A 21,296-nucleotide genomic window follows, 5' to 3' on the forward strand; every position below is an offset into this window, starting at 1 on the left:
CAATCACTCGGATGAGCCAAGAACACCCTGGACTACAGAGTCCTGTTTCACAACTTGCATACATCACTGCGGTTTGGCATAGCCTGGCTGAATGCACCAAGCAGGGAGTGCACTTACTAGTTAGGGATGTAAACTTGCTTCAGTCGGCTCTCTGCCTCAGCAGCTTTTAAGCGCTTCTGTGGAAATGGGAGAAAGAATGGTCTTTGGTGATTTTACTGTTCCAGAACATATTGAGTTTACTATTGTACAAATTACTATTGTACAAATGAGTTGAGGGGATCAACACTCAACTTGAAACAGTGTGCAATTCTTGTGAACGTGGAATCTTCATGTAAAATTGTTTATTTTAAATTTATTAATTTGTATACATGACAAACATTTGGGTATTCATTAATTTGTTTTTACTTGGAATTTACTTGGAGTTTGTTGTTACATACAAATTTTGCAACTGCTCCAGGTACCATGTTTCAGCAAGATGTGTTTTTTTTAGCCATTCCAATAAAATTGTGCAACCAGAATTTATATATGAACAAAACAACCTATCACAGTTGAAATACATGAACATGACATACAATTCATTTTTAAATCTGGAACAAAACTGGTGGCTCTGTGTCTTTTATAAGCTTTGTCACTTTTTTGCGTAGAACATAATTAATTAATCTTAACTAACATTATAGATGAATAAGTCTCAATGAGTCTAGATAAAATGTATAAATTTTGCTTCAATAATGTCAAAATTCTTCCACCCAAATAGACATATAATATAACTGATATTTTTGTATTTTTCCATGTACATCAAATAGTTTCGTAATTTATTTCATAACTGCATGATGTATATTAATTTACATTTATGCAGAATTATATTATTATAATTACACAAATTCATGCACTAATTAACAAACACTGACCTGCTGGACATATCTGTCAGTTGTTTTCCACATGTAATAATACTCTATAATACTGGTTAGGGACTTCCAGGGCAGCTGAAAAAAGTCATATGTATAAGATACAACACAAATGGCATGCTAACAAACAACAGCTAAGATCAACAATGACGGCATATCTATGTTATGTGTGTTATAGATTGACAATGACATGAAAATACAGTGATGCAGTAAATGGATTCCACTCTTATATGCAAATGCCAGGCCCAGTTCCAATTATTCAAATTGCAACATTCACAAGGTATCATCTTTCATGTACGAGCTGTTGAAACCTGGAACAACTTTTGTAGTTCATTTGCCTAACAATAAGTAGGTTGAATTCTAAGTACTGGAAGTACAAAACTGCTTTTCTTGTATCATTGACCTCTCTGTTGAAATGGTATCCTGAAAGAGCCAATCAGAGTGCTCGCAGTTGTGCAGGACTTACAAAGTCCTGCCGGATGTCGCTGAAATCCTTGCCGTACTTCTCCAGCGCCTCCTCAAAGAGGCTGGCCTCCGACGCTGACCATTCCTCCATCTCGTCCCGGCACAAGACGGGCCCGCCCTGCGGCACTAGGGCAATGATGGCCTGGGACATGTCATAGGAAGTGGCATGGAGGGTGTCCATGGCATGGAACTGTCCAAGATGGGACACACAAGATGAAAGCAAGCTATGAGATGCCTATCAGACCAGAAAAAAATTAAAGTGAGAGGGATTACAGTACTTACTCTAATCATTAAAATCCACTAAAACTGTTATTGTAGTCCTCCCTACGCCATAACTATGTGCAACTTCCTATACTGTCAGGTATCACCATGTTTGGAATGTATATGTCAACGGATTTATGTCATGATTGATTTTATTCTACTTGCTACCTTTATGTGCTAACGTAGCTCACAGAAATGTTAACTACAAAGTAAACACAAAGACAAATAGGCGTAGACTCCGTTGGGACTAATAAAGTAAGCTTAAATGGTATTGAAAACGTTACTGACATACCCTTACTCACCTTTCATATTTGCATGTTGTTGTAGGGCTGGGTGATATATGGACCAAAAATCATAACTTGGTATTTTTAGGCTGAATCGCGATACATACGATCTCGTCTGAAAATATATCGATATACCCTAAAAAGTCGATATACCACCCAGCCCTATGTTGTTGATGGCAGCAGCATTTGAAAATGAATCACGAGTTGGATTCTGACCTGCACAGCAGTGCGCTGACACTGTTATACCCAAAGAAAAAAAAATGAAATTTTGCTAATTAAATACAAATAATAAAGACTTTCTTTGCCTTTTGTTAGATTTGCATGTACCTTTCCTCTGGCAGTTTAGCACTAGTTTAACACTGCTGAATTAGGATAAAAGTGATGTAAACCACCTGTTGATGTTCCAACTTTCACATCCAGTATGACTGGTCTCCTCAATATAATTACACCAATTTAATACTAAACCCTGACGCAAATCGAGCTATCCCATAGTTATTTTGTAAGGGAGTAGATCATGGCTAAGTTCCCAGCTTCTGATTTATGTCAAACCACAACCCATGTTTGCAATGAGATTTTTACAAATACAGTACCTCGCTAAGGTGTACAAAATTCATGCCCAAATGTGCTATTTAAGCGTGGAGCCTAGCTAAGTTCCCAGCTTCAAGTTTGAAGAAACAGTAGCTCTAACAACACTAATGTTTTCAGAAACAGGGGCTCTTGCTAAGGGAATGATTCTCTCTCAAGAAAAGGAGCTCTCGCACAGGGTAATGATACAGACAAAGGGGCTATAATGAGTGTCATGCCTCAGGAAAATGGGGTATTACCAGGGTATCATCTCTGGAGACAGAACCTCTTACCAGGGTAATGTCTCTGGATGCAGCTGCGGCGCTCATATGAAGGCTGGGCTGGCGGACAGAGCTGCTGCAGTCCAGGGCCCTGGCGAAGGTGCCCACCGAGCTGCAGAAATGAGTAATGAGGCCCCAGAAAGATTGTACAAGTGCTAAACAATGCATCTCATTCTGTCTTAAAATTTACCAACATACTACCATTCTATTATTCCTATTTTGAAGCTGATAGAGACTAAAATCTGACTCCGGGCTGGTGGGCAAGACCTTGATTTTACTTTACTTGATTTACAGTATAATATGAGTAATACAAGAAATGACATCATAGTACAGTATACATCATGCAAAATCATGTAATTCTTGTTTGATATGAGATATTATATAACTGTCACTTATCAAAGTCAGAGAGATGAATTTACTATTTTTCAGTCTTACAAATTCATATTCACATTTTTTTTTCTGCCAAGCAGGTAACTCAACAATGATATCCCACCTCACAAACTCATGGATTTGAGTCCAATTTGCTAAACCACTGCATCACATTGTTAAAAAATAAGCACACAAACCACAACCCTTGCTTGCAATGAGATTTTTACTGAGTATAGACAAATACAGTACCTTGCTAAGGTGTACAAAATTCATGCCTAAATATGCTGTTTAGGTTCAGAGCCAAGAGCTGCTTACCGTGCAATGACCAGAAACTGGTCGATCTGCTTGTCTGTTAGTGGACTCTCTGGTTCCCAGACCTTGGTCTCTAGCTCTGCCTGGTTCCTCCCATCATCTTCTCCTGCCAAAATAAGGACTGTTGTATCAAAAATCTCCTCTCTTGCTGTATCAGGACTGAGACTAAGTGGCGTACACTTGCGTGACTTCTGTTTCATGTTTGTTTTTGGTGCTGGACACCAGGGAGTTCCTCATCTTTGGCAGCAGAGGGAATAATCTAATTTTAAATTTGCTCTGGCATATTCATTACCACTTACAACAGCTGCTTTAAAAAGAGGGTCTGAGGATTCTTCTCCAGAAACAAAGAGAATTTTAGGGGATAAGCTGATGCTTGGCCACACACTGATGTTCCTATCCACAGACATACCAGTCAGGCTTCATGTTCTCTATTTTCCAGACAAAAATACAGCTGCAAAATTTCATATATAAAGCAAGCTGCACAAGTACCACTTACAGAAAGGCCAAGTACCACTAATGCAATGAGAGGCACAGTTTAGCAACCAGGGGTTAAGATCTTTTTTTTTTCAGACTGCACAACAAATCAGTGTTAGACATTCGTGACCTCATTTGCACAAATACCTCAATTCACTTTGTCTATAAACAGCATGAAAGAATCAGTCACGTCAAACGATCACAACCTTCAAAACATATTAATATAAGCCCATGCAAAATGCTCACACATTGTAGAAAAGGGCCACATGTCTTAGTCCTTGTTTGTGCACACAAGCCCCACGTCTCACAGATGCTTTGTTTACAACTTAGTTGAAACCTGCCCAAACCGGTCCTGCTGCTCCCCTTATCAGCAGGACCCCTGCAGGTTAACGCGGGGCACAGGCACACCCCCAAGGACGGCCCCCAGCTCACCATTTGCCCTCTGACCTGTCTGTATCCTTTGGCCACCAATAAGAACCCCAACAGGGCCAAGGATATGGGACAATATACAATGTATAGCTATCCCAGTGCAATGTACTTTGCAATATCGCCTGAATGCCTGCTTGTACATATCGTGCATAGATGGTAAATGTATATTTTATAATTGCTGTAATTGCATTATCATGTGGCATTGTATATTGCACATTCACAATATGATCCATCAATTCTTTTTGTTTTTGTATTTTTTGTTTTTCCTGAATCTTTCCAGGAAACCACACACACACAAATACACTCCACACATACCCCACGAAACCTTGAATAAAATTCTGAACCTGGAACCTGACTCCTGTGTCCTGACCGACACCCCACTGTGACAGCAACATTAGCCTGAACCTAATTCACGGGTGAAACTGCCCCCTCAGTTTCACACATAAAGGAATTAAGAGTCAAAATGTGATTCTCATAAATGGAGTGCACTCTACTTGGAGAGGTCCCATTCTTCTTTATTCTTGCATTTCTCCATGATCACAGATAGCAATGAAAAATGGTAATACATTACATTATTTAGCAGACACTCTTACCCAGAGCAACTTACATAGGGTTCTTTACAATGTTATCCTATTTATAGAGCTGGATATTTACTGAGGAAATTAAATTACTTTGAGTTAAGAACCTTGCCCAAGGGTACAGCAGCAGTGTCCTAGCAGGGATTGAACCACCAACCTTTTAGTCAAAAGTCTCATTCCTTAACCACTATGCTACACTGCTGCCCAGCCATGCACATGATTTTTGTAAAACTTATGAGAACATAATGTTAAACATCAAACACATGCTGAAATATTTCTAAAATATGAAATATGGTTTCAGCAATGCAAAATATGTTGTGCTTACATACAATTACATTATAGTATAGCACTGCAATGTACTTAATTATGCAATTTAAACAGGAGAACAGAAATTCAAGTGTATGACAATGGCAACATTTTAGACATTGAAAATATAGTGACACACATATTGATAGATAAAAATAGTGCTTACATTTTACACTTTCAGTACATTTTGGAAGGGTACAAATGTTTTTGTTTTTTTTTTGTTTATGCTGGGCCTCACCCTCGTTCAGCAGGTCAGTGATGTCTGCCTGAAACCGAGGTCCAACTCGAATCTCGCCTTTGTCGGCCAGAAGAGTCTTTTGCTGGGGATCATACACCAGGCAGTAGAAAAAACAGTCCTGCAATGAGAAAAAGACCAGGGAATAAATATGAGACATTTACACCCTAGTGCAGTGACACCTTTCCCATTCGCAACAGCTCCTAGGGCCCGCATTCTTTGCAGGAGTTAGGGCAGAGTGGATAGAGCCCTTATTCAGTCACAACAAACCTGGGAAACACCGCAGGATCAGTAAAGATATTCTGTCACCTGAGATGATCTGGCACTCCACACTTAGTGCTTTATGCTCTGTTACAGATTTGCTATGTTATCTCAGTTCTGGAGAAGGAAGTCAACTGTCTTTTTTTTTTTTTAAATCCAGTCTGTTAATCACATACTTGGCTCTTCAGACCACCATTGTTTTGCAACAACCAATCCTCCAGAGTCAAAGAATGACCCAGGCTATTCTGATCAAGAAGTTACTACAGTAGACAAGTGGCAGGCCCCCTTTACTGAAATTTGTTCAGTGTGGCATGATGCGGAAAGGCCAGAGTGCATGATCTAAGCAAATTTCTAGTCTTTGACATAATTTCCTTTTCCCCATGCACATAACACCCAGTGTCCACAGTGTCAGTATTAAACTGTTCATTGACATGTACACTGTTAGCTGGTGCTCATCTCCTTCTACATAACCCATCCAGTGGGATTGCTTTGCTTTGTTTGTCAGGCTTGAGCACTTGCAGCTAGTGGGGGAATCCAGCCTTTGTGAACTGTAGCGCCGTAGCCAATCCTCCACACCGAGCAGCATCTGAAACCATGTGACCAGACGCCTGGGGTGGGGGGGAGAGAAACCGAACCCGTGCAGAGAGGTGTCTGCTGCGGAAGAGGGAACCCCCGGCAGCAGGGAAGTGGAGCATCTCCCGGCGCCGTCTCCGGGGCCTCCAGCACTGCGCTATAAATAGCCGGGCGGATGGCCCGCCGCGGGTCGGCGGAGAGGAGCTACACAGCTGCCTGCCCCGCCGTGCAAAAAAACGTTTTGGAGTGGGGGCAGAGCGAGCATATGTCTGCAGAGGGGCCGCGACGGCGCCTTTGATCAAGGAGCCCTGAACGCTGAACACGCAGAACCTGGGGATTTCCTGATTTCTCTCTCCCTCCTTAACATCTGCCCCTTGGCAAAGCCTTCTTGGCATGGGATAGATTTTTTTACTGCTTGACAGTGAACCCTATGTGATAATAGAAAATATCCCATTGGGTTTATATGTACAATATGAAATACATAAAACATATATTTAGAAAATGTTATGTCCTTTACTTCATAGTTTTTCATTAATTTAATGCTTGGAACATACAACAAAACAGCAATTGAACAACTGAACTACCAAACTTTATATATCCAACAACCAGTAATTAACACCTTTGAAAATATTTTACATTTTAGGAACATATAAGTTACATGTATATTACATGTCTTATTGATATTTCAACACACAATACTTTTGATATGAGGCCACTGGCCAGAAAGACCAAATATGTTTTATGGTCGTTTATGTTTCCTGGAGTGTTCTCTCAGTGTGGTGTGTGTGATTGCATGTGTGCATGTGTGAGAAAGAGAAGAAGATACTCAGTCTTCATCCATTACTGAACACTCATGCCATTGCAACCATTCAATGGTCTTTCAAAACTTAGTAAGTAAAATGAATCAATATCTTTTTTTCTCTGGAAAATACCAAACACATATCAGATCCAACATGTGTACTGAGGCTTTGGAAGAGTAAACAAAATAGCCTGGTCCTCAGAAAGCCAAAATGTTGCTGTCAGAAATGTATTAAGACATGTGTATGAACAGTATCCACACAATTTAATATGGGATATTAGTACATCTGAGATCAATTACACCTTCTCCAGACGTGCTCCAAAAGTAGCACTTCTTTATGGCTGGATACATAAATATTTATGGAATGTATAAAAACAATTCTGTCAAGGTTTTCATGAACAACGCAATGAACTAATCAACAGAAATCATCTCCCGTGAGTAACGCACATCGTCAGTGTTTTTAAAATGGAAGTTCACTATAACGTGGTGAAGCAAATAACTAACAAAATTAAATCCTTTGGGAGATAAGCGGAAGTACTTCATGCGTGAGAAATTGTGAGATGAGAAATGATAACGCTCAAGAACAGAAGTGGCTTATCCTTGTTATGATAGTTACTATTAGTCTGGCTGCTGGCCTCACCGGCTGCAACCAGCTTGTGCTGGCTGGAGACCTGTATACATACCTCTTTCTCCAGATAAGAGAACAAGGCCTCCGTCTCGTTTAACAGAGTCACACAGCATTTTCCCCTATGGAGACAAACCCAGTGGTTATTGATGGAATGTTGTGCAACGCTATGTATTGAAAAGGGAAACAAATTCTGGAGCACAGAAAGACTGTGACAACAAAGTACAAAACAGATCTCGCATCTCATTCGAAGTCGTGTGAAAACTGGTTTCGCCTGCTTTTTCACAAATGACTGAGTAATGCTGATGTTATATGTTTGCATGCTTCCTCTACAGTTTACCCCCAGATACAGTTTGGGTATATTGTGATGCTTTACACTTTGTGCCAAATGCAAGGTCACCCACCGCTCTCAAAATCGCAGATTCATTCACAGGTACACTATTTATAAGGTTACGGAAAAGTAAACAAAATAAAACAAACCAAAAAGTGTTTGAAAAGAGGGTGGACCTCCACCACTTGTTTTCAGTTTGCCTTGACTGACAACGTCAAACATTTTATGTGCCTAATAATGTGGGGCGTAGCTGCTCTATTGCGGTTCTTATTTACGTATGCACAGAAATCACAGGAATCTTGTCACATGCAAGTCTTCATCCCCGGCGCCTGTGGCCAGGGTGTGGTGCCAATGTAAAATTCCATTCACTGGCACAGATTCAGCCGCTAAAATGATGCTCGAGAAAATGCACCGACTTGGTGAATGGGGGCCTGTGTGCGTCACGGTCAAAACCAGTTGCAAAATGCAGTTACCTCTAACTTGACATTTTGTCTTTCTAATAATGACATTTCTTTTAGTGCTTTGAACTCTGTCTTATCATGTACCGTACCAGTCAAAAGTTTGGAAACATCTGATTAAGGTAATGGGAAACACGCATTCAAAGAGACTTCATCTAGAGGCTTGTGCTTAAAGGCTTGAAATTAGTTTTTAATTAATTAGACAAATATAAATGGTGAAGTTGATGTCTATGTATAAATTTCCTTCCAAAAAATTTTAAATATAAAAATATATATTCTTAACAATATTTTCTTAAAATAAAAAAAAAAAAAATTAAAAAAATATTTTAATAAAATATAAGATTTAAGATAATGGATACAACATTTTAACACATTATAACACGTTTTTGGTCACTGCATATGTGTTATTTCATAGTTTTGATGTTTTTACTATCATTCTAAAATGTGTGAAAAAAAAGTAACAATAAAAAAAAGTGTGTACAGACTTTTTACTAGTACTATATATTCTCCAATGTGAAATAGAGTCAAAGAAAGCTACTGCATGATACACCACTGAAGTTCCAAAAGAGAGATTTCAGACCAAACCCCACTTGCTAATTGTGTCACTTTTGTGTACTTCTGCTTCAGTACAGCATCCTTCTCCACCCCATCTCCACCCTTGTTCCCTGTTTGACGTCCAAATGAGGGGGTCCACAACCTCGTCCTCTTATCCAGATGTGACCCCTTCCTCTATTCCTCCTCTATTTCAAACTAACCACAAATGACTACATGTGTACAATGGTGAGCACAATTGATATATTGATATATTAAGTGAAAATAATAGGGAAGGGGGTCAGTGCATTACCGTATGTGTGTGGCGGGAAGTGACTCCAGCTGTCGAGACAGAAAGAGCTCTCTGTGCTTCAGCTGGTGTCTCTGTTTATCACTCAGCTGCTGCAGGCTCTCCCCCTCCATCTCCTCTTCCAGGTCCTCTGTAATCAGAGAGAGTCCTCACAGTCCCCCTGTACACATACACATATACATCATAACACACAGTCCCTGTGTACTGCCACTCTCTCTCTCTCTCTCTCTCTCTCTCTCTCTCACACACACCACACAGTCCCTAAGTACTGTTATCCACACACACATATGTTATCATCTCACATACACCATCATCTTCATTATCATCATCACACAGTCACCCACATACATACACTTCACAAATAATTACATGCAGCGCCTTGTTCTCTTTCTCTCTCTCTCTCACACACACACACACACACACACATACACAGTCACCCTGTAACACCAGCCCCCCTAGAGTGGCATTCACACACTCAATGCAGTCCATTACTCTATTACACAGTCCCCAAACACTGACTCTCATACAGCTTGATTTATGTGCCAGGCGCTATCCAGTTTGTAGATGGAAATCAAACCATTGGAAAGGGGCCTGCATTTGAACATTCTAATCATGGCTTATGTTTAGCACAACACTGTTTTACTAAAGGAACCATTCACTGTAAAAAAAAAAATGTTCTATTTTTACATTACAACTCAATCTGACAAAGTAACAAACCTTTTGAAATGCCTGGTTTGGAACATGTTTCGATTCAACATTTTGTTTGGACACCTGACAAAACCATGACAAATCCAGAACCTGTTGTGGGTGTGATGTTATTCAACTGACAGGTTGTGTAAGTGTCTGTTTTTTTCCACTTCAGGTGAAGAACCAACGTACAGAATATTCTGAAAGTACCCCTTCCGGTGGTTAAATATGGCTGGCTCTTATAATATGGATGTTGGAAAGTGAAGCAGTAAACAGAGTTGATTATGTGGTCAGTAGGAGTCATGTGACTCGGAATTCTGTCATCTTCCACTGGAAGAGTGCCACGATAGCAATAGTAGGGGGTAGGAAGGAGGGAGGGACAGAGAGGAAAAAGAGAGAAAAAAGTGTGTATCACAGTGGAGGTCGGGTGATGAGGGGAGAGAGTAACCTAGTGTTTGCAGTGATGATGTAATGAATTCTCGCTCTCCCTCTGTGTCTGTCTTTCCCCCTTCCTGTCACGGCAGAGGGTTCATGGGGGACTGTGCTTTTTGCCAATGCACTACCCTGTCTGAACATGAAACAGAAAATGCAACTCCTGTGGCGTTTGTGTGAGATGAGCTGGTTCCAAAGCCACTGCAACATGAACGGACGGAGGGCCTAACAAAGTGCTGGTTCACAGTCCTCACACGCTGCGTTTTCCATATAGCCAGTCGCTTCCGTTCCTTCAAGTTTAGAGCACAATGGAGACCTGGCACAGAACCGACTTGAAGTGGCAGGAAGTGCTGGAAGGTGGCATGTCCCCACAAAGAGTTGGTGGACTCAAAGTGGCAGGAAACGCCAAGGGAGAACATTCCCCAGCCATGGGAAAGCTGAATCAGTTTGACAAAGTGTCTGCAGCTGGGAGGCAGACTCTGACACAGCGTCTGCACCCCATCACTGGCAGCGGGCCGAAATGACCCCGGCAGCTAACGCGGGGTGCCGGCCTTGCCAGGGCCTGGCGTGGCAGCTAGGCCGGGTTAAACAGCAGCCCACGGGTGGCCCCGTCCTGCATCCTGCCTTTTTAACAGTCATGTCGACAAAAGTGGCGCCCTCCTCCGTTTAGAGCGAGGGCAGACACAAACACTGCAAGCATTCCAGTGTTTTTGGGTTTTGGTTTCTGTCTGCTGACACAAACACATTTTTCAGAATTAGCCCGGAGGCTGTGGACCGCAAGAACTGCGATTCTTCAGTTTTGCAACACCCAGTGTGTGGAGTGTGCTTCCATCACAAGTGCATGCTTGACAGAATGATTTTTTTTCCTCAGACATGGAAACAAGGATGAAAAATCAACTGAACCTTGTCCTGAACAGAGATATGTGAGAACACCAGACCCTTCAGTAACATTCATCTAATTGGTTTTGGATGAAAAACCGTTGGTTAACAGCTGCGGGTAAATGTGATCCTTGAGGGCTCTGTCCAGTAGTTTCTCTGGGTCTTTGCCTAAGTCTGGCTTTTCAGAGCAAGAGCTAGGGCTGAACCAATCAAGCAGCTAATTAATTTAACAAAGTAATTAAGGATCCAGTTGGAACGAAAAGCTCAGCTTGGCAAAGGGGGGATCTCAAAGAAAACCTGCTAGTTTACAATCGGGCAAAATTCAAAGCCATTTTCAAATCAAGTGTTCAAAATCAAAAAAACATTATTTTTACATGTATTTGCACATTCAAAATACCACAGTCTAATAACTACCAATCCTGCTATGAGGCTTTGAACTAAAAGCATGTTATCACTGATAGCTATTATCATGATATAATCGTTGTAGGACCACAACAGGACAAAGCCCGGGCGATATTCTGTAAAAGACTGAGGTCCGACTGCCCTCTGCTTTCTGATGTCGCGCTTGATCTGCAGGAGTGGCCCCACCTACTTGACTGGGAGCGATGCGCCGGGTGCCCGTTTCCATGTGCACCTCCGAGCCCGCGAGCCTGTTTACACAGCTGAGAACGCGCAGGTTAAGAGCCTCGCTTGTCTGCGGCGTCCCACCTGGGAGCTCTGTCTGGCTTTGAGTGTAGGATGGTAACAGCTGAAGCGCTGCGAAGCGAGGTTGGGGGGGAGGGGGGGGGGGGTTGGCGGCAGGGGAGGAGCTTAGCAGATGCTGCTGGGACGCCGCCGGCCACCCTGGGCGGCAGATCTGAGCTGAAAGGGGATTACTGGCAGCAGCCCATTCGGTATCCCGGGGAGCTACAGGGCACTCCCACGCGGCGGATCTGCCAACAGGAATACCTGTGTCTTGTGTCTACTGGGCTGCATTTTTACTGGCAAACACACATACTGAAGCAGGATGTCAGTATGTGGTGGAATCTACATTCGTAAGAAGGAAACTGCTGTAACAAATTACGAGGTAACTAATTATTGAAAGTGTACTCAGGTAGTCTGTGTAGCAAGCGCTACATGGGATTGTAAAAAAAACCCTTACTATATCAACCATAAACATGCTTGTTCAAGTCAGATATGGCAAGGACTGACACCAACTGTCACAGACTTACGCTAGGGGTGCAGGTTCATGTAGGTCTGTGCCAATTTATTGGAGCTGTCATAAGCTAGTAACAAACATTCATGAATTCCACTGAATGTCATCCTCGAGTTGTCCAAGCTGCGTCCCTCCATAACTGACGTAAAACCGCAAAACGGCAATCATTTTCAAAGGGATGCAGTCTAAAAATTTCCATGAATACTAAGTTGGGCAAAAGCTGGTCCCTCTCAACCTTAAAACTCAGCCTTGTCTTGACCTGTCCATACAAGCTGCCAAAGCGTCTCTCCTCCTCCTGTACTTTGCTAGCCGTTACTCTCCAACCCACCCCACACCTGCATCCCTGTTGCTTCTCTCTTCTCCTAACACTAGTGGCGTGGGGCGGGGGTAGGATTTTATTTGACCTGTTATCCTAGTTGTTCCATTTTTCCATTCAATGACTTCAGTCAAGTAATTCAGACTTCAGCCAAGGCTGAAATCAGACCTATTACAGATCCCCCTTGCCCCACAACACGAAAATGTGTGAGACACGGCCACGGACCCCTCTTTCCTGCTCGCCCGGGCGCCACATCTGAACAGGTGCTCATGGCTGCGTGAGAGGAGGGGTGAACTCACTGGCATGTTTGTCGGCCAGAGCGATGAGATTGCTGGGAATGTCCCTCCTCCTGTAGAAGCACACCACCTTGGCCTCCACGTTTCCATTGGCCGTCTGCAAGAGGGAAAAGCAATTTAATTATTATATTAATTACTTAATTAGTTCATTAGCCTAATTAGCTAATCAGCAGTAAAGAATTACAGTGACTCATTTCCCAAAATGCACCAGACAGAAACATTTCTGGAGTACTGGACACAAATCAAATTTGTATAACAAATCATCAGTTGTGAAAAACCTTTGTGTGAATGTTAAAAAAGTCACATTAAGTAAAGGACTAGTGCAAGTAAGAGTAACAGTGGTTGTATTGAAAGTCAGCACATGACAGACTGCCCAGGAACAGTTCTGACACCCGTATTTGACTCCAACACCCCGCAGCCCTCGGGAAAGGTTGGCGCACTTCAGCTGATATGCCACATCCTTTGTTGCGCTAGGACAGCGGCTGGTTTGGCGTGCGGCGCAGGAAGTCTGTGCACACCATTGGCGAGCGGGCGCCGCCATTCCGATTCACATGAAGATTAATGCACGGATTGGGACCGGGTGGCACGAAGCCGGGAGGGCTCACCCAGCGGTCAATCCCTGTCAATTAAAACTCCACCAATCCATTGGCTGGACAAAGAGATGTTATCCATCTCCTGATCCATCCTCTGTTGACTTAACATGACAAAGCTATTGGCTTGGGTTACGCCACCTGATTTGAAAATCTTTAAGTGCGATAAATGCAAGGGTGGCAACAGCAGGTAGAATGTCCACCGAGACCAAGAAGTACTGCTTCTAATTCACCACAGTGAGTTTATGTCTTTAGCAATGATGCAAAGTATGTATCGCACATACTTTATGTTCTATATTTTCATTTGGAGATTCTCTTTTCCAGAGAGCCTTACAAAGCTCACAATTTCTGCATGTAATCCATGGATACAACCTCACATTTACTGAGGCAACGTGAGTTAAGTCCTTGCTCAACAGCAACACAGCACTGTCCCCACCTAGGAATCAAAGAAGCAGCCTGTAGGTTATGAGTCTTGCTGTTTACCACTACACCACGCTTGTCTTATATGTATATATCAATATACATATGTGGCGACATGTAGGAAATTACATTTTCCAGCATATTGATGGAAAGTGAAATATATATTTTGACTACACTGGATTGACATTGATTGGATTGACTGGATTGACACTGACATGATTTTTCTAGGAGAATAACTAGTTACTGGTTCTTTTCTGTTAATTACACACAGCATTACAATGAATGCGTGCTTTCAAAAGTCAAGCCATTAGAAAACTTTTGTGCAACCGTGGAACTTTCAGACAAATCCATCCAAGAAGAGTCACTGATATATTAGATCTCCTCTACACGGTTCAGTGGATTATGTACACTCGAAGAAAAATAAGGGCAACACACCACAGCAAAAAGCCATTTACCTTGTTGAGTTCCTCTATTCGTCTCACTGAATATGGATTGCTTGAGGAGTTTTCAAAGTAAACATAATCTGAAAGAAACAAGAGAGTATACACATTGAGCTGAGTTATGGTTATTGTCATTTGGATAAACAGACAAACAGATATGAGTGGAGCAGTGCAAATAATTATTTCAAGCTGTAGAATTAACTGTAAGAATTTGAGCTTTTGAGTTATGATGCACTGGAAAGCACATCTCCTTTTGTTTAAAAAGGAAACGTCAGAACTTCAGTGGTCTGCATTAACCAAAAAAAGCGTACAGTATGCCGTGCTATTAAACAAGGAAATCAAAGCTCCAAAAAAGCTTTCATTGATAAACTTGGAAAATCAGAAAGGACCTTGTTATCCTGACCTCTACAAATAATGCTGTGACCACAGCCCAGTCCAAAGCATATTAAGACTTTGCAGATACAAGACCTTGAATTTCTGTAACATCTATATCAATGCTATGCAGATGTACTGTTTTTTTTGTGGATATAGTGGGCTCAGAGAACTGGATGAGCCATCCACATGATTTAAAGATCAGTGCGTCTGTGCAGCATTGATCCAAAAACACAAACCCTCTGTGCTAACCACTGGTCTCAGTGGGATTGGCTCTGCAGGCATCACACTGCCATCTGTTTCCAGACCACCATCAGATGTTTTGGTGGAAACGCAGCCAAACCCCTGGAGTACTAGTCATGTAATCTAATTTGATATAAAGCTTTGGTGTATCTGTGATGTTACCCTTTATCTGGTGTAAAAAACAGAAAGAAGGTTGACTTGTCCAGTATGCCCACCTCAGTTCCACATATTGGAGGCCCTTTTCCCTTCTGAGTGCTAGACCATGGCAGATGATGGTAAACCCTCTCTAATACTCACTACAGGGGAAGGCCTGACTGTGGCTGAAAACATGTGCTCCACAAAATCCTGGTCATAGCACAAGGTGTACTAAACTAACAACGAGAGGGGTGGTAACTCCCCATATCAAGCAGCTGTTTTTACAGCTATTCAGAACAATTCAGTCAAAGGACTTTGTTGAAGTGTGCACCGACCACTGTGCAGACCCGACACATTCTATGGTCATCTGTGGGTGCTAGACAAGAAACCCTTCAATGTCACTGGCAAACACAAACAAAACATGCATAGCATGCCCACACAGGGTGGACAGATGTGGATTTTCCATTTCGCCAACAGCCTTCCATTCCAGATGAACCAGTTCTCCTTCAGATTATTTCATCCCTTATACTTGTTTAAGGAAGCTCTGATGCAAAAGCATAATGCTGGTGCAACTGGCATCACATCAGGTAGTATTATGTCACTGTATACGAAGTGTGAGCAAGTTTGATGCAATTCTCAATGATGCGCTTAAAATGTAAAAAAAACACATGCAACACACACTTTTAACCACATGTTAAATGATGAATGAAAAGTATAAGGAGCATATTTGTAAGGTATGTCAATGTGTATGTCATGTGTTACAAATGCTTAAATTATTGCCATTTATATATCTAATATAATAAGCATACTGAAGAGATTACTTTATAAGACATTTAATATTGCCCTACCTGCCGAAATATACTTTGGATTTAATTACTTAATGTTTTATTTGTACACATGATATTTATCACTTTTTTAATTGAAATGATTTTTCTCTCTAATCCAACAGTGTATTTGAGATCCGTTCCAGCCAATCTATTCCAGCTCCTTTCGTTGGCAAAACAAAGAGAGATTCAAAGAGAAACATACTAACACACCCAGCCTCACTGTGACATGAGGACAGAACAGACACCTTCATCAAATGTTCCGATCTTTCAGGTGATAGTAGCGCTGTGATCGCCAGGTCACGATGGACTGGCCTGTCTGGCCAGTCAGACAGTCAGACGCTATGCAACATCAATTGTTCTGCCTGACAAAAGGCAGGAAGAGGCAAGCTCGGTCCTTCGGCAAGGCCTCTTTCATAATTCACTCAGCAGACGTGAGCTTCAGTTATATCCCGATTCAACCATCTCATCCAAGTACAATACTGACAGGCAAGCATTGCAACACTGCTTTTTGATTATTAGCAAAGATTGAACTGATGTGCTACTTGGCAGCTCTTCAGCATTGTAGATTAGACAAAGGGTGTGCCATAGCGGTACTATGTATAGTGCACCTGGGAACATCTGTAATCCACTTAAAGGCAACATGTCCATTTCCAGTGAATAACTGTGGGAGCATGTGCTAAATGGGAGATTCATGAAAGGCAAGAGAAGGCAGACTCAAATCAAGCAAATATGATTCAGTAGGCGCTCCTGAAGAACACTATATGTACACAGAAAAGGGAGAAATTTACTGCATTATATACAATATTAGATACAATTTATCTTTTGGAAGGAGGAAAGGGGCACACAGAGCAGTTCAGGATATACCAACAATGTACACACATACCCTGAAAATATCAAAAGGGTGTAGATTGAATCAGTTTTGTGTAGACATTTCAGTGCTCCCTCTTTTTGCTGCCAGCAAGTAAATTATATTAAATTATAATAGAGGCCACACAATCTAATACTCTTCTTTTAAACAAAAGCAGTTTAGGTCAAAAGAGAAAAAAACTAACAAAAGAGATTGAAACGCTAACACTAATTATTGATGGCACTGATAATATATCAACAGATGTGTTAGATAAATTTGATGAAAAACAGAATGAACTTGAAGAACTTAATCAAGAAAGATGAAGTAATGCATATTTTAAAAATAAAGCAAAATGGATAGAGAAGGGGGGAAAATGTAACCAATTCTTTTTAAATCTTCAATACAGAAACACATCTAAAAAGAATATACAGAAACTAATCACAACTAATGGTGAAACTCTTGTGGCCCCAGCTGATATATTAAAAGAAGAAGAAAAATATTTTACAGAAATGTTTTCATTTCAGTCTCCACCACTGCCACTAAATGATGCTCAGTGCAAAGGCCAAAAAATCATGTAAAGCTTTCAAATAAACAAAGAGTCCTGTGAAGGCCTAATTACAAAAGATGAGCTCAGACAGGCAATAAAATCATTTCAGCCTGGGAAAACACCTGGCCTTGACAGCATCCCAGTTGAGGTGTATCAGACTTCTTACGATCAAATTAAAGAACCATTACTTACATGTTTTAATTATTCATAATTAAAGGGTAAGGGTGTACTGTCTGAGACCCAACAAGGTGGTTTAGTTTTGCTATTATTAAAACAAGAGACCAACGACCAATATAAAGACCCAGTCTATCTAACAAACTAGAGACCTCTTACACTTCAGTGTTGCAATGCTAAAATATTAGCAAAATGTATAGCCCATGGATGCAAAGCAGAGTGAAGAGTCACACTCGTGCAGATTCAAGAAGAGGTTGAGTCGGTGGATCATTTATTTTGGTACTGCCCCTTTGTGAACCCCTGTTCTGGACAGGGGTTCAGGGGCGATTGTCTCCATACTGTAGTCAGTTTACACTAGATTTGCCCACTGTGCTGTCGGCCAATCTAAGAAATGGCACCCAAATGATAGTTAAAATTATAATACTTTTGGGGAAAAATTTTATTTTTAAGTATTTTTAAATCTGTGGAGGCTTTGAGGACAGAGAGATTCAAACTCCTTGTAAAACATCACAGCACAATTGAGGGTTACATGGCACAGGAAAACAGTAGGCTAATTGTATATAAGGACAGATGCAAGGCACTGAGAGCAGCAGTAGGCTGGGAATAAGAACAACATATCCACGCATAGGTATGTGTGAATATTGATACATGATATGGATATGGGGTATAAGTATACTTACTGTCAAAAAAATAGAAGGAATGTGTAATTTATAAGCACAAACTGGAAAAGGCGTCATAAGTGGATCACAAAAATATGTCAAGTAGTAAAGAAGTGATTAGCTACAGGAAATATGGTGTGCCTGTAAGGGGGATTGGTAATGATGGTCTGTGAAAGGGAGGGGACTAGGGCATAACGAAAGAAGGAAATCAAAAAAGTATTGATTAATGTATTTCTTTCTGTTTTTTATTCTTTTTGCTTTTAAATGTATGTTTTTGTTTTGTTTTGTACATGGAGGGGGAGAGCGGTGACTAGAGAAGAGATTGGATTTGGGTGGAGGGATAGGTGGAGGTTCCTGTTTATTGCCTTTCTTCTTAAGCATTAATAAAGAGGTCCTCCAATGAGGGTTGTGGGGGGGGGGGGGGGGGGTGGGCAGGAAAAAAAGAAAATTATAACCCAATTTCATATAATATGATACAGTTTATTTTACATTTATTTAACACTGAATGACGCACAAAAATATCGGAGGAAGTCGCTGCTGTGCACACTGCCACAGCGAGCATGCATTGTATCAATGCAAGCAGTTTGTCTGGTACCACGAACAGACAGGTCGCACAAAATGTTGCTCCATTGGTTAAACACTGTGCCATTCCCTTTGGGCCGTTCATTTCTGAATTTAGATACAGAGCAGTTGAACAACTGTCCTTACGTGCCATGTTTGCCTAACACTCTTTAAGATAGTAACGGGCCCTTCTCTCCTATGGAGAATGAAAGCTGACTTATTTAAAAATATAAATAAATAAATACATAAATGGTGAAAATGAATGCACACATAAATTAATTAACATGTAAATGTTGCAGATACATGTAGAAATAAATCAATTAATGAATGTTGCTCATTTATTTCTGTATTTCTATTTTTATTTGTTTGTGTATTTCTACCCAAACCTTCTGTATTTTTATATCTACACTTCCCCTGGCCCAAGACACAAACATGAATACTACAGTTATTTTGTGTTTTGTTTTAAATTAATTAAAATATTTAGCAATGCTGTTCTGAAACACTGTAGAAAGCTATCTAGCTAACTGGAGTGGCAATCTAATGTGCAATTTCACATTGCTATGAACTTAGCAGTTAGTCAGTTAAACTGGTGTGAGCTGTATTCACAACACCTAGGAAAATTTGGTTTGGACCGCCAAAGGAGGATGGCTTGGCAGTGCACATCTTTCAGCAGCCTGAGGGAACACTAGAATGCTATGAGTGGGCGTGTACAAGGCTATTAAGCAACAAAATATTTGAAAATCTATTCCAAGGTATCCGTTGATACCGGTACATCTTAAAGTCGCATTTGTACACAGTGATGCAAAAAGCTGAAAATGTTGAACTTCTAGGCTTCTGAGAACAGACAGACTCCTCCCAATTCTGCATCTTTCTTGAATTTCAACTCTTGAAAATGAATAACTTATATCACATTGTTGTTCCTATGTTGCATCTGGTGTTAGCCTTGGGTGAGGCCACACAGGCAGAAATTGCCTGGGCTGATGGTTTGAATTGAATCTATGCGCAGGCAAGTACCAGCATAACCAAAAAACGGTTGCAAATAAAAAAAAAAACACACACACACACACACAAAGTGCTTGCCAAAGATAAATGGAACCTTCTGTTCCACAAAGTGGGACTTTCTGTAGCCGTATCTATGAGCATTTCAGCACTTTAAACACACATAAGGGAAGACCCTTTGTTCCAGGTGCTGTGGCCCTTCAAAATAAAGCATTTTCAACCTGGTCAAAAACATCAGTTTAGGTCGTTGCCATTATCAAACTGATATCATTCCCATGTTTCTCTTTAACCATAACAAATTTTCAACTTATGTCAAGCAAACATGTCTGTTACATTTAAGCTCCGCACATCATTTTTATTTTCCATAAACTAGCTTCAGATGACCTACACACAAGTTGGAAAATTCAACATACGCACTTGAAGAACAAAAGGATAACAGAAAATCCAGAATATTTATTCTGCATTAAGAGGCAGAATGTAAAATGAGAAAATATGTTTTTTTTATTAATCTTTGAAAGGAATCATCTGGAGTAAGAAATTTGTTCAATAAGAGAATGTCGAGCAATGCGCTTGCAATGCTGAAATAGGGAAAAATGAGAACTGTGTGGATTTTTTTTAAACGCTATCTGTGGACCTCACCTCCAATCAGCCACCTACTATACATCAGTGAAATGCTGCGGAACAGGTTGTATGTTGAACTCACCCCTGGTCCTTTGTGTCACAGACCCAATCGCAGTGTGGACTTACATTGCTCGGGAAACCATCGGACGCATTCTGCCGCTCTGCCTCAATGCCTTTTCCCTCTCAGGGAGAGTGTAGCCATTAAAAACAAATTTCAAACCAGTCTGAGCCACTCTTTGCATGTGTGAACAAGCCTGGTAATGCCATTGTGCTTGAACACTTGAGGATTCATACCACATTTACTGCTCTGGTAAGAAGTGCCATACTGTTTTTTTTTTTTTTTTTTTTTGTTTTTTTTTGTCATAAACATACTTTCAGAGTATCTGTAAATTAGACACCTTTACATAGCTGAGTTAATGTAATGCCTAAAATGTGTTAGGACACATACCTGCACAATTGTAAAGTTTAATTCTAGCTAAACGTTAAGACAATGTTTATATTTCTATTGATCAGTTGAGAAGGGTTTTATGTCGCGTAACAAATAATGTTGCATTGCATTAACGTTCATTAGCTGACTAGATATATGCATAAACAGTCATATGAATGCAAAGCTTAAAGTATTTATGAACAATTGCAAACATAAATAGTATATATGTGGGCAAAAGCCAAGATGATGTTATTTTAGTGAATTATAAAGCCTTAAAG

At 40.8% G+C, this 21,296-nt stretch overlaps 1 protein-coding gene across 1 annotated transcript in view; it reads right to left on the reverse strand.

Annotated features, from left to right (window-relative positions):
• Positions 1-21,296, reverse strand: part of LOC118782926 (metastasis-associated protein MTA1-like) — a 46,480-nt gene that overhangs the window by 17,931 nt on the left and 7,253 nt on the right. Inside the window, exons 2-11 of the mRNA XM_036536550.1 lie at positions 14,622-14,689; positions 13,160-13,253; positions 9,355-9,481; positions 7,780-7,843; positions 5,467-5,584; positions 3,445-3,547; positions 2,773-2,872; positions 1,372-1,560; positions 909-983; positions 118-176 (exon numbers count right to left, since the gene is read on the reverse strand). Coding sequence (XP_036392443.1) covers positions 118-176; positions 909-983; positions 1,372-1,560; positions 2,773-2,872; positions 3,445-3,547; positions 5,467-5,584; positions 7,780-7,843; positions 9,355-9,481; positions 13,160-13,253; positions 14,622-14,689 — 997 coding nt within the window. The remainder of the gene's footprint in view (positions 1-117; positions 177-908; positions 984-1,371; positions 1,561-2,772; positions 2,873-3,444; positions 3,548-5,466; positions 5,585-7,779; positions 7,844-9,354; positions 9,482-13,159; positions 13,254-14,621; positions 14,690-21,296) is intronic.

The sequence above is a fragment of the Megalops cyprinoides genome, chromosome 9, assembly GCF_013368585.1.
Source record: "Megalops cyprinoides isolate fMegCyp1 chromosome 9, fMegCyp1.pri, whole genome shotgun sequence".
Lineage (NCBI taxonomy): Eukaryota > Metazoa > Chordata > Actinopteri > Elopiformes > Megalopidae > Megalops > Megalops cyprinoides.